Source organism: Eptesicus fuscus, chromosome 6 (assembly GCF_027574615.1).
Source record: "Eptesicus fuscus isolate TK198812 chromosome 6, DD_ASM_mEF_20220401, whole genome shotgun sequence".
NCBI classification, from domain to species: domain Eukaryota; kingdom Metazoa; phylum Chordata; class Mammalia; order Chiroptera; family Vespertilionidae; genus Eptesicus; species Eptesicus fuscus.
Genome location: NC_072478.1, coordinates 48820653 through 48837712, shown reverse-complemented (window position 1 = coordinate 48837712; position 17060 = coordinate 48820653). Strand labels below are relative to the sequence as shown.

The window sequence follows — 17060 nt, the reverse complement described above, 5'->3', positions numbered from 1 at the left end:
AGCTATGTTTTCTTAAAGACAACCTACCATAAATATTTTTAAAGTTACTAAAATTATAAAATATACACATATATTCGTGTGTATGTGTGTGTGTATGTGTGTGTGTGTGTGTGTGTGTAGGTTCATTTCTTAAACTACTAATTTAATATTAGTATTATTCTAATTAAATCTTAGATTCTTCTAATCTTAGTATTCTTCCAAGTATTACAGTACATGTTAAAGACCAAGGGAAAACAAAGAGTGTCAAATTTTAGATAGAAGATAAATCAAAATAGTTCAATGATACACACACATATAGTATACAATTTTCATGTTAAAATTAATAATCAAATAACTAAATAATGCCTTAATAATGGTAAGGTGTGGCTACTAAGTTGTTTGTCCCCAAGGTTGTAATAGAAACTCACTATTTTTCTTAATATGCATAACTAAAAATTCTGACTCTAGTACACTAAAATTACAGCCTTAATTTTGCAATAAAAACCAAGTTTATAGCTCTAAAGAAAGTTCAATGGGCTGGAGACTGACTATTCTAAGTGGTGAGAAGAATGGAGTGTGTATTTAAGGTTTTTTCAAAAAAAAAAAAAAGATAAACTATAAAGGTATTTTATTTTATGTTAGTTTAGTTTTAGTTTAGATATCATTAATTAAGAAAGATTTCAAAACTTCAGTGGAATGGGCAGCTTCCCATGATGCCATTTCAATAGTGATTTATTTCAATTTACATACTTTCCAAGAATTTCACCATCTTTTTAAAATATATATATTTTTATTGATTTCAGAGAGGAAAGGAAAGGGAGAGAGAGATAGAAACATCAATGATGAGAGAGAATCCTTGATAGTCTGCCTCCTGCACGCCCCACACTGGGGATGGAGCCCACGACCCAGGCATGTGCCCTGACCAGGAATCAAACCGTGATCTCCTGGTTCATAGATCCACACTCAACCACTGAGCCAAGCTGACTGTGTTGTCACCATCTTTAAATAAGAAATAATCCTTGTTATCTGGAACTACTTTTTAATCCCCTGACTTTTCCTCTCTACAGATAAAATCTAGGCCTCAGTTGTATATCAGCTCCAGGCCCAGAAAAGCAGCAAAACCAGACAAGTGACACAGTGACCACATCAGGACCAGCTGCATTGACTAATAACCTCCTGCCCTGGTGCCAGCCAATCAGCGGAGACCACGTCCCTGAAAGAGCACACCTGGAAAGCTGATTAATATTTTATTGAGACCCTTTCCCTGAGACCTCCCCTAAAATTACTGCCTGCAAGAGAGAGATAAATACCCTCAACACAAAAGACCCAGCATACCCTCAATGAAAAAGACCCAGTATGTGCTCTCCCCCAGGTGAGGACGCTGTACCATTCCTTCCCCACCCTTCATCAGGGACCCCATGAGACTTGCAACTAGGGGAGCAATGGGCAGCGGCAGCTCATCCCAGGCTAATCCTCTGAACTTGTCTCCAAGGCCCCCTTGTCTCTGACTTCCCAGTGAGCCAAAGCAGCCCGCCTAGGCTCTCCTGTTTCTTCTTTCATGCCCTTCCTTATTTCACTGTCCTAAGTGTGTGTTTGCTGTGGACAATACATTTTTACTTGCTTTGCTTGCTGTAGTTTGTCTCTTGATTGAAACCTTTCCTTCAAGAAGACAAAAACCAGTCTCATCATCTCACTGGTAACATAATGAACAAAATAAACTCATAAACAAAATAGAAACAGCCTTACAGATAGGGTTCCAAGGCTGGGTAAAAAAAGGGATTAAGCAAAAACAAAACAAAACAAAAAAACCTCATAGACACGCCTAATAGTATGGTGACTTTCAGAGGGAAAAGGGATGTGGGAGGTAGATGAGGGTATAGAGGTGATAAATGGTGATGGAAGAAGGAAACTTGACTTGGGGTGGTGAACACACAATACAATATACAGATGACATGTTATAGAATTGTACACCTGAAACTTACATAATTTTATGAAATAACTAGAGGCCTGGTGCATAAAAATTCATGCACTGGAAGGGGGTCCCTCAGCCTGGCCTGCCCCCTCTCACAGTCTGGGAACGCTCAGGGGAAGGAGGGACAATCAGAGGAAGGTGATGCCCCCATCACACCTCTGCTGCTGCCACTGCCAGCAGTGCAAGCCTTGGCCGGCCCTGGTTACCTGAGCCTCGGGTGGCCCTGGAAGACTGAGCAGCTGCCATCCAAGGCTTGCCTGCACCTCGGGCTGGTCCTGGGCAGCTGGGCAGCTACCATCTGAGGCTTGCCTGTACCTTGGGCCAGCCCTGGGCGACTGGGGGGCTGAGGGGACTGGAGGACTCTGGAGGCAGGCGGGGCTGAGGGGGCTGGGTGCTGCCATCTTGTGGCTGTGGGTGCCGCCATCTTAGAGGGCGTGACAGTCAATTAGCATATTCCCTCTTTATTAGATAGGATGTCACCCCAATGAATTTGATAAAAAATTTCAGCTCTACTTTTTCCTACCTTTAGGAAATATTTTACTGAGAACTGTTATAGGTCTGGATTTACAGCAGTAAATAAAAGACACAAAAATTCCTCCTCTTATAATGCTCACATTGCATTGGGGGGGAGAAAGACATTAAACAAAAGAATGATAACTGAGATAGTGACAGGTACAACAGAGAAAAATATAGAAGAGTCTGAAAGATAATAAAACAGAAAAGTGACAGGAAGTGTAAGTAATTTATGACTGAGCACCCTAGCTTCTAGGCTTAGGTAATGATCTTTAGACAAAACCTAGATAACTCAAATAGAGAATGGAACTCTTAAAACCAAAGCTAAGTATCTATGGAGCTCCATAGGTAAATTATCTGAGATGAAGGTAGGGAGGGGAAACTAATAGTTGTTGGTAATTGACCATCAAAAGTGAGAGCTTAAACATACTTAATAGGATGCAACTCCAGGGAGGCCAGTGCTATTGAAGGGGAAGTTGAGGCACAAGACAGCATTGAGAAAAGCCATTATTCAACTATGTTGCACGAATCAACAGATTATTAACTAGGTAAGTCCAAATTAATGAAATGTTACAATTTCTTCAGTATTCAAAACTAATAAAATACTATTTTCAATTTCTGAAAACAGATTTGTAGTCTGAAAAGTTTTTTTCCCCCCAGTTTTCAAAAGAGATTCCACTTTAACAGTATAAGGGCATCTTAAATTGGATGTATTCAAACTCACAGAACTTTGACTCATTCTGTCTACTGAGGTAACCTCCCTTTCATTCGGTGGGGGTCAGTCACCATTCTTTTGTTCTTTCTTTGTGGTCAGGGAGTTAATAACTATCTTCTTGACATAGGCCATTAAGCAATGCAGACTCTTCCTAAACACCTTCAGTAAGGCACTATCAATAGACTAGAGACAGATCGTTGAGGGCTTCAATTATTAACCTTCATTTGTTTTACCTACAATAGAAGAGTAAATTAGCTATGCTTTTAAATAAACTTCATAAAATTTTACAATTCTTTTACTAGTGGAAAATGGACAGTCCCTATTAAGCAAAAATCTACATTACAAACTATGCATGCATATAAAAGCTCCTTATATTTAGCCTCATTCTTCCCACAAATAAGTACCTTAATCTGCTGATGGGCTATATTCATGAAAACAACTAAAACTTTTATAGACTCTGTGGATGGAGAATAGAAGAAACTATAAAACTTCAATTACTTACATTAATAGAATGAACAACAAAAACCACATGTTCATCTAATTGATGCAGAAAAAGCATTTTACAAAATTCAATACACTTTCATGATAAAAATAAATACGCACTCAGCAAACCAGGGACAGAAGGAAAGTACCTCAACATCATAAAGACCATATATGAAAGCCTACAGGATCATCATATTTAATGGTTGAAAACTGAAAGCTTTTTATTCAAGATTAATAATAAGGCAAGCCTAATTGCTCACACCACCTCTATTCAACACAGTATTGGAAGTCCTAGCCAGAGCAATTAGGCAAGAAAAAGAAGGAAAAGACATCCAAATCACAAAGGAAGTAGTAAAATCATCTGTTTGCTGATAGCAAATGTAAAAATATGTTTAAAAAATGTTAAATGCCTGGTGTTGGCTTTAAACACCAATCAAATGTTTTTGTATTTTATGGAAGGGATATTTGAAAACGCTTCTAGTTCTAATGCTAGACATAGCTTTGTGAGAAGCCACACAGAGGAAAGGAATTAAAAGTCAAAAGGTATAACCTGAGACTCCAACCTTGAGAAGGTGTTCCTGGCATAGTGCATGATACTGTCAAAATCATATCTTTCTCCCAGGGAGTTCACTTCTCCAGGCTCCATCTTCAGAAAGTTGTACTCTTGACCTGAGAAGCAGTCACAAATAACGTTTCAGAAGCCTTCCAACAGGCAGAGAAGAGCTATTCCTGTGCCTGCACCTTCTCTTTACTAAATGGCTAATGTTCATGCATACTGTAATTACATGCAAACACCCACATTGTGCAAAAGTATCCATCCAGTGCCGCTGTGTTACTTAATATCACATTGAAAGTGTAATACTTAATTTCATTAATATGTTAAATATCACATTGAAAGTGTAATACTGAATTTCATTAATATGTTAAATATCACATTGAAAGTGTAATAATGAATTTCATTAATATGTTAAATATCACATTGAAAGTGTAATACTGAATTTCATTAATATGTTAAATATCACATTGAAAGTGTAATAATGAATTTCATTAATATGTTAAATATCACATTGAAAGTGTAATACTGAATTTCATTAATATGTTAATTTTGGCAAAAGAGTAGATTATCAAAAGGATATGTTGGGTCTGTTTTCTATGGGTACTCTTTTATGTTCTCATATTTGTTTCTTTAAATTTTTACCTGTTTTTTTTCCCCAGCACTACAGAAATGATTATAAAAAGTTACATTTTACTTAATGACTTTCCCACCTTTCTCTTATGACTAAAGTTGCCAAGACAAAAAAAAATCCTTATGTCAATTTGCCTCTTATCATAGTCACTAATTTTGCATATAAATGCTAAGCTAAAGTCTGCACTTATTAGACATTGCCCTTGAACAACACTTAAGTTCTTGAGCCAAAGTAAGTCATAAATTTTTTGAAGATTAATCTCCAATATGAATTCTTACATACCAGAATTGCACTACTAATAGTTCCAAATACTCAGGAAATCTCACTTAATAAATTATGTTTTCTATTGGCCTGAATATAGAGTCAACAAAAGTACGAACAGTCATACTTGCTTAACACTGTGTTAAGAATTATATTTACTAGAGGCCTGGTGCACGAAATTTGTGCACTCGGGGGGGGGGGGGGAGTCCCTCAGCCTGGCCTGTGCCCTCTCACAGTCCAGGAGCCCTCGGGGGATGTCCGACTGGCATGGGGAGTGGGCCTAAGCTGGCAGTCGGACATCCTTAGCGCTGCTGTGGAGGAAGGAGAGGCTCCTGCCACCACTGCTGTGCTAGCCATCTGTGAGCCCCGCGCAGGGCTTCTGGCTAAGCAGTGCTCCCCCTGTGGGAGTGCACTGACCACCAGGAGGCAGCTCCTGCATTGAGAGTCTGCCCCCTGGTGGTCAGTGTGTGTCATGGTGACCGGTTGTCCCACTGTTCAGTTGCTTTGCATATTAGCCTTTTATTATATAGGACTAGAGGCCTGGTGCACAAAATTCGTGCATGGGGGAGGGGTTGTCCCTCAGCCCAGCCTGTACCCTCTCCAATCTGGGACCCCTTGAGGGATGTCCAACCGCCCGTTTAGGCCCGATCGGGATTGGGCCTAAACGGCCGGTTGGACATCCCTCTCAAAATCCAGGACTGCTGGCTCCAAACCGCTCACCTGCCTCTGTCTGATCATCCCTAACAACTCCCCTGCCAGCCTGATCGACGCCTAACTGCCCCCCAGCTGGCCCAATTGCCCCCAAGTGCCCTCCCCTACTGTCCCGGTCACCCTTAACTGCCCTCTCCTGCTGGCCGGGTCACCCCTAACTACCCTCCCCTGCAAGCCTGGCCCCCCCCAACTTTCCTCCCCTGCAGGCCTGGTCCCCCTGAACTGCCCTCCCCTGAGGGCCTGGTCCCCCCCAACTGCCCTCCCCTGAAGCCTGGTTTCCCCCCGCCCAGCTGCCCTCCCCTTCTGGCCTGGTCATGCCCAACTACCCTCCTCTGCTGGCCTGGTCTACTCCAACAGTCCTCCCCTGTAGTCCTGGTCCCCCCCCCAACTGCCCTCCTCTGCTGGCCTTGTCACCCCTAACTGCCCACAACTGCCCTCCCCTGCAGGCCATCTTGTGTCGGCCATCTTGAGTCCACATGGGGGCAGCCATCTTTGACCACATGGGGGCAGCCATCTTGTGTCTTGGAGTGAAGTCAATTTGTATATTACTCTTTTATTAGATAGCATACTATACCATTTATTCATTTCTTGCTTGTTTTGGGTACATATATATGTTGAAACAGAGTCCTATTTTAAGAGTAAACATCATTCCTGAAAGTTATTTCCTTTATAAGTTTTGTCTGCATAATAGAAGAAATTTAATAACTAAGGTTAACAGATAACTTTTCATTTAATTGGTAATTGAAATAATTTTCAGAAATATTATTTCCTTTTTATTTCTCACCTAAAGATATAAAGTGTAATATGAACCTTGATAGCTGGCTTAGGCATTAGTCTTCTATTTTGGGAGTATACATTTTTTTACTTATCTTTGATAAGTAAACACTATAGATTATTTCACCAATCTTCAAATGAGCTCTTCTCTGAGGCATGACATTCATTAATTTTCTGCCTCTTAGACCAAACCTTCTTAGTCTTGTGAGAAATTTTCTACAAAATGTTACTTCGTTAATTTATTTATGTATTTGTTTCTTTACTTATTTATTTATTTTCATTTATTGGGATGACATTGGTTAACAGGATCAGATAGGTTTTATATATACACAAAATGTTGCTTTAAATAATAATGTTCCCCATTTTCTAGCCTCAATAATTTTCTTTTCCCTTCAGCATTCCCATACACAGTCAGATCCCCTATCAAATTTCTATCGTAGATATATATCTGAAAGTTTCGACTCATCTTCCCTTTGTCTACTAAAAATCTCAACTTGGATCGCCCAAAGGCTTCTCAAATTCCAGGATATGCTCAATAAAATCATCATTTGTTTTTCTCCCTCTCAAAGTGTTGCCTTGTCCAGATTTCTTATTTCATTTGATGGTACCACTACTCATTCTGTTGCCTAAAAACAAAACCTTGAAGAGATCTCCTCACATGGTGATGCTCCTCTTAAAATATTTTGAAGGATTATTCCCTTTTATTTCTCTTGACCTGTGCTACTTAACTGAGGCCTTAGTTATCTCAACATGACAAGTGTTACCTTTCTCTCTCACTTGCAATCATTTGTATACTATATACTCAGCTTTGTGTTTTTCATCTCAGCATTTGCAACATCTAATAGTGCCTCAAGAAATAACTGTCACCAAATCTGTGAGGGGTAAATAAATAGATCAATGCTGGCAATTACTGGAAATTCTAAAGAATTCAATGGTTCTAATTGAAACTGGCCATGATATAAGTTTAAAAAGACACATTTTTTACTTTGTTTACACTTGAAATACTATCTCATAAGACAATTCTAAGTATTAAGATTTTTCTTTTGATAATTGAAATGTACTGATGTTTATGAAATTATGAGAGTTAAAACCAACAAAAAGCTGTATACACATCAACTGTCAGAGAAAATTAATTTTAAATCATATATTATATTTCAACTGCTGAAAACATTCTTAAATATTTGTCTTTCGGGCAGCCAGGTTTAAGAAAAATCTCAAGGAAACTATTTAGACTATCCTGGGATGACTCATTTCCCTGGAATTTCTCCAAAGTTGTCCTTGATATAATATAGATTCCTATGGTAGCAGCCATGTTTGACGGTAGACTCCGGACTCTTTCTAAATCCATAAAACATAAATATAGAGCTAAGTATATAAAATGCTTTAAAATCTTTAATAATATTTATGGTTCAATAGCCTACACCCATGGTCGGCAAATTGCAGCTCGTGAGCCACACGAGGCTCTTTGGCCCCTTGAATGTGGCTGTTCCACAAAATACCACAGCCTGAGTGAGTCTATTTTGAAGAAGTGGCGTTAGAAGTTTAAGTTTAAAAAATCTGGCTCTCAAAAGAAATTTCAATCGTTGTACTGTTGATATTTGGCTCTGTTGACTAATGAGTTTGCGGACCACTGGCCTACACCCAATCTTGGAAAACACAGAAGTTTGAAATAAAAGAGCTAAATCTTAAGGGGGGGTGGGGGAAGCAAGCCTAAAAAACACATAAGATCATTTATTCTGAAGAAAAAAAACAAACCTAAAAATAGAACACCAGCATGGGTATTTTTCAATCAGGAAAAATATTAATTCTATAATATAAAAAACAAAACAAAAAAACAGTTCACATTTGTTAAGAAGTTAAATGATAACCAGTACAAACACAACCAGAAGAAACTCAGTCACCCTGAATCCCAATTCTTACCCGGCTGGATGTTTTCTCTTATGATGGTTACATGGTTATCTCGATCTGGTCGCGTGTGTTCATGCCAAAAGCCTATCACATGGCCCAATTCATGAACAACAATTCCAAATTTATCACAGTTCTTGCCAATGGAGATTGCCTGAGGTCCATTACCCCGCCGACCTACATAAGAGCAGCATCTGGAATAAAGAAGAAAGAGGAGATGGTGGTGGAAAGGGCAATGCTGGATGAATCAAAATATGATGCAACTTTTGTTAAGAATTGTGATGAACTATAAAGTCCAACACAGTCAGAGGCAGAATAGCCTTTTATTAATAATTATGGCTAATTTCTAGTACCCTGGTTAATTTTTATACAACTAAAGTCTCTAAACAATCACTTGAAGTACTCTTGTACTAACTCATATATTAGACATATGTATTAAATCATTCTTAGGAGAAGATGAATTAGAAAATAAAATACAAATGTTGATTAATGTACTACTGTACATATAGTTAAATGCAAGACTTATCAAGTGATGTTTATTTCTAGTATAATTTTTTATCCTCACTACCCATTATTATATTGTCAATACTGGTATCTGGCAATAATCTATTATTTCAGTATTAAATATAAAAGCAAAGTTTATTTTTCCTCTTTAGGAAAAACAGAATTAAATTTATTTATGAAAGATGTTGGTTAATAAATAAATATTTTCCCTACTTATAAAATAACTTTTTTAAGAATAAAATTTTAAAAGAAATTAACTGAGGAAAATTAGTTTCGAAGGCGAGTTCTCTAAGGTTAATGGTTAACTTGTGGAGAAAAAACTGACAACTGGTAGAATTATGAGATTTATGAGATTGTGTCAAATGGTCAGCAGTTATTTAAGTGTGACATTCTATTTCACTTTCTGAAAGAATCTCCTGAGACATCCAGGGCATCTTTCTGCAAGTTTTCTTCAACTTATTGGTATTTATACACATTCAATGATGTTTCCCTACCTTAAATATAGAAGTTCCATTTATTCATTTGTGTGTCTATGTGTGCATACATGCATATGCATGAGAGTGCATGAGTGTATACTCATGTGTAAGGGTGGGCACACAGGAATATCCACTTTAAAATAAGTTTTAAATGGTATAATAATATAGTAACTACAATTACATATTATAAAAATAATATTTAAAGCTTCGGTCATTAGGATTAAAGTAGCTTATCTATAGGACTACCCTCTAGACAGCAATAGAGGGCAGTAAATAATTGGCATTGAATAACTGGCAATCATTATGGATCAGACACCAAACACTTGTTCTAATTTATTAAACTGGAAGAGAAAATTGTAAAAAATTAATTTCCCAAGTGATTAAGAATTTCACTACTATGTTGCTGTAAAAAGGAAGGAACTCCTACCATTTGCAACAGCAAGGATGGAGCTGGAGAGCATTATGCTAAGCGAAGTAAGTCAGTCAGAGAAAGATAAATATCACATGATCTCACTCATTTGTGGATTATAATGAACAACATAAACTGATGAACAAAAACAGATCCAGAGACAGAGAAACATCGATCAGTTGCTCAAACCTCAGAGGGAAGGGAGGTGAGGGAGGGGATAAGGGGGAGAGATCAACCAAAGGACTTGTATGCATGCATATAAGCATAACCAATGGACACAGACACCAGGGGGCTGAGGGCATGAATGGGAGGGGGGGGGCAATGGGGGTTAAGGACATAAATGTAATAACTTAATCAAAGAAAAATATATATATAAAAGAATTTCACAAATTTCAATTTCCAGAGTAAGTACATTTGATAGTAATTTTATTGTTCATAAATACAAACATTTGTAATTCTCATGGTTTCTGTGGATATTTAAATGCCTAAATATTTTAACCTACACCTTGCCACTTAGATGAACTAATTTGACTTATTATTTATGAATCTATTATAACAGTTAATTAAGCTTAATAAATCAATAATAGAAAGGGAAAACTGGTAGAGAAACAATCAGGGAGTTGTGTTTCTGCTTCCAGGTAGTTTTGTTTCAATAGTATGTTGTAATCCATACATAGATAGTTATTTAGTACATACCCAATAATAAAATATTAGATGTAAAAAACCCACAAAATTTACAGATTTTGGAGAGATTTAAATATTTGCTGCCATATAGCAATAGTGACAAAAAATGATATATCTGATAATTAGGTAGTAACTAAATTAACCACACTGAGTCATTTTTGCTGGTCATAACCACAGAAGAAAGTACTTTGCAAATCAAAATCTGGGAGATAATCAAGAAGAAGGGTCAATTTATTTAATGTCAAACAACTTTTTTAGTGTAATTTCACCCATAGCCCTCTCCAATAAATAAGATGGGGTCCATATGGGAAGCAAAAATACATTTCACATTGACTTTTAATGGTCCTGTGAAAGTAGAAAAAAACTGGTAATATGACCACTGACATATTTATTATAAATTTATAAAATGCCTCAGCTGACTACAGGCTCTTTCTTTTACTTAGAGGAAAGTCTAAAGTACTTACAAAAACCCTAAGATCCTACATGATCTTCCCACACAAATGTCTTATCATCTCATCTCTTACTACGGTCCCATCACTCACTCCACTCAGCTATGCGGCCCTGCTGTGCCTTCAGCCTGCAGATATGCTCTCGCTCACAGCCTTGTGACTGCCTACTCCCTCTGGCAGGAACTCTGTTCTCCCCTACATGCATATGTCTCACTTCCTCATGGTTTTCAGGTCTTTGCACAAATGCCCTTCTGTCCTACATACATCGCTTTACTTTTTGTCCTAGAAGTTAGGGTTTATTAATACACTTATATTTCACTTATTTCCGTGTTTCTTTCTGCTTCCCCACCCTAGAATGTAAGTACGCTCTCTGTGGGCCCACAATTTAACAGCTTTGTTCACTGCTGTATCTGTGGCCCCTAGAATAGAGCCTGGCACATAGTAGAGCTCAACAGATACAGAGAACAGATTGGTGGTTACTAGAGGAAGGGCTGGGGGGGTGGGAGAAATGGGCAAAGGGAGTGAAATGGTACAAATTTCCAGTTATAAGTTCTGAGGCTGTAGAGTACTTTCCTTCAATACCCCTTTAAAGTCCTACATTCTTTTATTTTGAGTTACACACAATGTACTTTAGCTAATATGTAAGTTGTCAGTATTTTCTAGGTCCCTAGTTGTAAAGCAGTGCTGGGTGTCGAGGGACATGGAGATCAGCTAGCTGCCCTCATCACTGATGATGGCCGACAGGGGAATGGGCAACAGAAATGTAGCCATAATAGGTGTGGATAAAGCAAAGCCCCTCGGTGGCCAGCTCAGAAATGGCTGAGAATGAAATGCGTGAAAGATACCCACTGTTGGAAAATGAAAGTAAAGGCATTCCAAGCAACTAAAATATCACGAGCAAAAACATGGAGAAATGATGATGAATGGGGGAAAGTAGTTTAGCAGGGTCAAACAAGTGAACTGTAAAACTCTGAAAAGAGCCAAATGAATGAAAGAAAATGAGTATGAATATGAATTTGTCACAAACAGAAATTAAGCAATAAAATAACAAGTGACCAATGCTTTGGATGTATTTGTTTTACAAAACTGAAGGGTGAGAAAGAAGAAAGATCTGAATACGTTATGTGTTTAGAAATATGTAAGCTGAGTTACATCCTTTTCTATTAAATAACCAGAAGGAAGGACAGTCCAGATTTAGACCTTTTAAATATTAAATAGATATAAAAAATAGGAAGCATTTCAAAAGTAACCAAGCCTCATCAAGTTAAAATTAGAGTAACTTAAAAGAAAACATCACTTAAATAAGTCAGAACTAAAAAATTATGGCGCTATCCAAAAATATATAGAAAAGAAATAACGTATCATTTTTCTTAATGTCACTCAAGGCCGAAATAAAATCCATTACTTTTAACTTAACTGATATAGGAAAATATGATAGCACAAAGCCAAATGACACCCCTCCCCCACCATACCTAGTGAAATATACTCTCTCCGCAAAAACAAAAACAAAAACAAACACACACAAAAATAATACATCATTAGGGCAAGAACTATTTCCTCCAAACAAATTAAGCATTTATTTTCACTTCCCTATATAAAGTACACTAGAGGGTATCCAAATAGATATAAGTGATTAGAGAAACTTCCTCTTCATAGAAGAATTTGAGCTAATCAATGTAGGAAGGATAAGAAAAGAACGCCATTAGGAAAGTCACTATTTTGCAATGATGGGAACTTTTGTGGTGGCAGGATGTGGCTGTCACCATTTGAATCTATTGATGCATTTTTAAAAAAATCTTTATTGTTGAAAGTATTACATATGTCTCCTCCTCCCTCCCCGCCCCACACACTGACCTCTTGCAGGCTGCCTTCCCGCCACAGGCCTTCACCACACTGTTGTCCGTGCCCACGGGTTATGCACATGTACATACAAATTCATTGGTTGATCTCTTCCCACCCACCCAACCTTCCCTGCCTTCCCGCTGAGGTTCCACAGTCTGTTCCATGCCTGGCAGGTCCAGGAGCCCGCGCCTCCCGACGTGATGCAGTGTAGACAGCACACCCTGCCAAGTATTCTTAGCAAGCAAGCAAAGAAAAAGTTCAAGCTGAATTTAAATACGTAAATATAAGTCCCAATGACTACAGGGAAGACGAGTGAAAACTTCCCCAATAGGAAGCCTTTTACAGTATACCGCATTGCTTAAGAACGGCTATTACTGTAACTTGGCTAGATGATGAGATCTGTGGAGAGATGTGGTGGCAGAAGAAGCTTCCGAGGAAAGTTGTGGTAAGTTCACGGCATTCCTTAAATGTTATACCAAGGAATGTGGATTTTCTTCTCAGACTAGCACTTCCCAGAATGCGCGCCGAGATACTGATGCGTGTTTGTCACTTTTAAAAGGGTGAAATGGGTGTTCCTTTTTTAAAGTAAGTTCAAGGGCCCTTTTATTCTCTATGCCTTTCCATGGGTTGAGTAGTAGTAATGTTCATCAGCACTCTGCTATAGAAATGGCTACCAACATTTCATACAGCATTTCCACAAATTACAGATGAGTTGTTTTGGAGAGAGTTTGTGTTATCATCCTGTAAGAAGCAAGTCTAGAAAAGAATCCCATAAAAGTGTGGTCTCTTGCTGTGACTGGTATTTTGTGAAGACAATTCTAGTGGCAGTGAATTGGTAAGGCAACGCAGCAGAGCAGTTGGGATAGATCAGGTGTGAGATGACCAAGACATGAATGGACCAGGGCACTGACGTGGCACAGAAGTGCAAACCAAAAGACAGAGTGAATACCAGTGGAATACCAGTGGATTTTAGAGGAAGCACAGTAGAATCACTAGATGCTGCTGCTGACGTTCCTAACTCAGGTGCGTGGGACATAGGCAACGCCACTTCATAGTCAGGACACAAGGAAAAGCAGCTGGGGTCGCGGAGGAATGCACTTGAGATACATGCACTAAGGTCAGTGATCAAATAATGTATTTACTTATGTAAAATTTATACTTTCTTATGGGCAGAACACTAAGCACATATTAGGAAATGAATCCTGCCTGTGGATTTCTTTCCCTTCTAAGTTGACTTAAGTCATCCTTGGTTCTACTCACCCACAAGGCCTGTATGTGAATACGATGTAACTCTCTTCATCGCTTCTTTCAATGAAAGTCACGCATGTGTGCTTTTCCCAGTGCCTCATGGCCTGCTTGAACATGGCTCGCTGGCTGCCTGGAAAAATGGCATGATATTAACAAACTGTGTCTGCCCCGGAGAGGGCTGCCGTACCCACGCGGACTCCCCTATCCCGGAGTCTGGCTGAGCAGTTCAGACGCCACCACTATCATCAACCAAAGAACACCAGCCCGGAGCGCCCCAAGTGAGCCACTGTTAAGGATGGACACTCACTTTATAATGAGAAGGGTCAAGCTTACTATCTCCACAAATAGGTGTGGACAGGGCCCTGGGAATGGGACATACATGTTTCCTGTCAGTTGAAGAGAAGTCAGCTTCCAGATTTAATGGACACATTTGAAACTCGGTTTAAAAGCCAGGACAGTGCCTGAGACTCCTACAAGTAAGTCAAGACTAAATAAATGTTTCAATTACAAAACATTCTAAACTAACAACTGAGGTGAGGGGAGCATTTCTAAAGTTTGGTTTAATACTATGTTTTATAGATTAATATTCTATAACAATGTCCCCTTTATCTGTATGATAATTATTATTTCTTAGTCACAATAGACATGTGGGGGAGTATCTTACCAGTGAAGTTGCCTCCTATAACATAAGGAATAACACCTCCGGGCCATATTCTGTCTGTTCTTGATGTAGCAGCTCTAGGAACTCGATTTTTCTCATTTTGCCCTGAGAATTTTAGAGGTACTTTTTCCTTAACTGTGTTGTTTCGCTCCAAGCCTGCAGTGACATTTAAAAGATTCTGTGAAACAAGTCCTCGGACAGGGAGTCATATACCTCTTAAAGGACAAAAGTTAAAATGTCTTATTTACATATTTGTATAAGTATGCCTGAAGTCATGCACTAAAGACAAGCTTCATGTATATTACATACTTGGAGAAAGTATTAAAAGATTTAAGTGTACCACATTAAGTGTATTTCTTAATGCTCTATGAGTAGATTCTCATGAATTTTTATACAATAGCCTACAATGGGCAGAAGTCAGGCAAACTTTGCAGGCCACAGAAAAATTCTTTTATGTAAGTATTCTACTTTACTAGGCCACTAGGAAATTCACCACCAAAATAAAACACATTGTTCAAAGAGTTCTATGATATTCAAAACTCTTCTTATTCCTGCTAAATCTTTAATCATTTTTGGCATTGGTATTCTATGGTACAGATTAAAATTATGACTATTACATTATAGAGAAAGTGAAGGAAATAATGTTAATACAGATAAGGGCTCAGCCTCCTGGGACAATGGCTAGCTCCATTCCTATCTCCCCTGAACTCATACCCAGGTACACAGCAAAATCGGTGCACAGTGGACAGGTCAACATAAAAGGCAGTCTATCCTGGGGCAGCTTTCAAATCTGTAAATGTTAACGTGCCTTGGTGGCCTTTCATAAATGTTTGCTACTAAATTTGCAGAATTATTTTTTCTTTTTCATCTGTCACTGCCAACACAAATATCCTATGGCCAGTATATACTTCAGACACAATAAATATTGAATATATGCCCTATGCCATGTCCCTAACGTATTTTAAAAAAATTTATTTTCCAATTATAGTTTACATTCAATATTATTTTGTTTTAGTTTCAGGTGTACAGCATGTCTCTTTAGTACCCTGGAGCAAATCATCTTTTCTTGAGAAAATTAAACCATCAATTTAAGGAGTTAGAATATGAAATTTAAACATTCTTTAAAAAAACAACCCACCAACTCAAATCTATAAATAGGGGCTCATAAATTCAATTATTATAAATATTAACTAATTATGAAACCAGGGGGCAGTTTTTCTATATACGTTTTTGGAAGGGTCAAAAAATTTCAGCTACTCTTTAAATCTAATAAATGTTTGTCAATTTAAGTGAATTTCATTTCAAGCAGCCATGATATTTTTCATTCGATTAAAACTGATGTAGTTCCATGGTTAATAAAACACCTTGGTGTGATATTCCATTTACTAGAAATAAATATTAACAATAATACAAATACCTAATGTGTTTTTAAATAAGGAGAAGCTGAAAATAAGTTAACAAAACATTGCAATTGTCCCCCATTAAGTTCTGAAGGACTTACATCACATATCAACTAACAATAAAAATAAAGGACTCTTTCTTAGCATATATCCTTCACATACTTTGCATTATAATGGCAAACTGAACTGCTATGAGTATAATATTTACTGTACATTAAGTCAAGCGTCTGCAACTTTAAACATTGATATACCAGAGCCAAGTCTTCTTATCCTGTCTATAAGTTGGTAGAGGGCCCCTCGTTTCTTTGACATACCATGGTCTCCATATCCACCTTAAAAATAAAAATAAAATAGTCAAAATCAAACACTGTATTTTTAAGTTCTTTGTAAATAAACAATAGTAATAGGCTATATTAATTTCTCTTGGGACATCTTTTTTTAATGTGGTCTTAGAATGTTAAAGTCATGAATATCCATAAATCTTAGAAGAGGAGAACAATTATTCATTAGCAAATTTTGGTAACTAAAACAAAGGCGGTGAGGGGCTATCCAGAGAGCACTCGACATGACTTTATTTGGACATCATGGAAATTGAGTCATCTATTAGTAATTTGAAACATTTTTCTTCACTGTGGCAATGACATCACACAGGATGACAGCAAACTGTTCTGCCCTGTTGACTGCATTCTAGCTATTTCCCCAATGCAAACTGAGCATTTCAGACACCAAATCAGCAAATGGAAATAAAAACAGTAAAGAAAATGGAGAGTGTGAATTTTGTTCCAAAGTTATGATCAAATTTAAAAAAAAATAGATGTAAGTAATTTTATAACTTAAAAGGTAGAAGCAAGGGTCAAAATAAAGAAATATGTTTTCTTGCAATTTTA

At 37.8% G+C, this 17060-nt stretch overlaps 1 protein-coding gene across 1 annotated transcript in view; it reads right to left on the bottom strand.

The window, feature by feature from the left end:
* TLL1 (tolloid like 1) overlaps positions 1 to 17060 on the bottom strand; it is a 158468-nt gene that overhangs the window by 64801 nt on the left and 76607 nt on the right. The window contains exons 3-7 of the mRNA XM_008144269.3: positions 16425 to 16505; positions 14777 to 14929; positions 14125 to 14242; positions 8516 to 8694; positions 4226 to 4331 (exon numbers count right to left, since the gene is read on the bottom strand). Coding sequence (XP_008142491.2) covers positions 4226 to 4331; positions 8516 to 8694; positions 14125 to 14242; positions 14777 to 14929; positions 16425 to 16505 — 637 coding nt within the window. The remainder of the gene's footprint in view (positions 1 to 4225; positions 4332 to 8515; positions 8695 to 14124; positions 14243 to 14776; positions 14930 to 16424; positions 16506 to 17060) is intronic.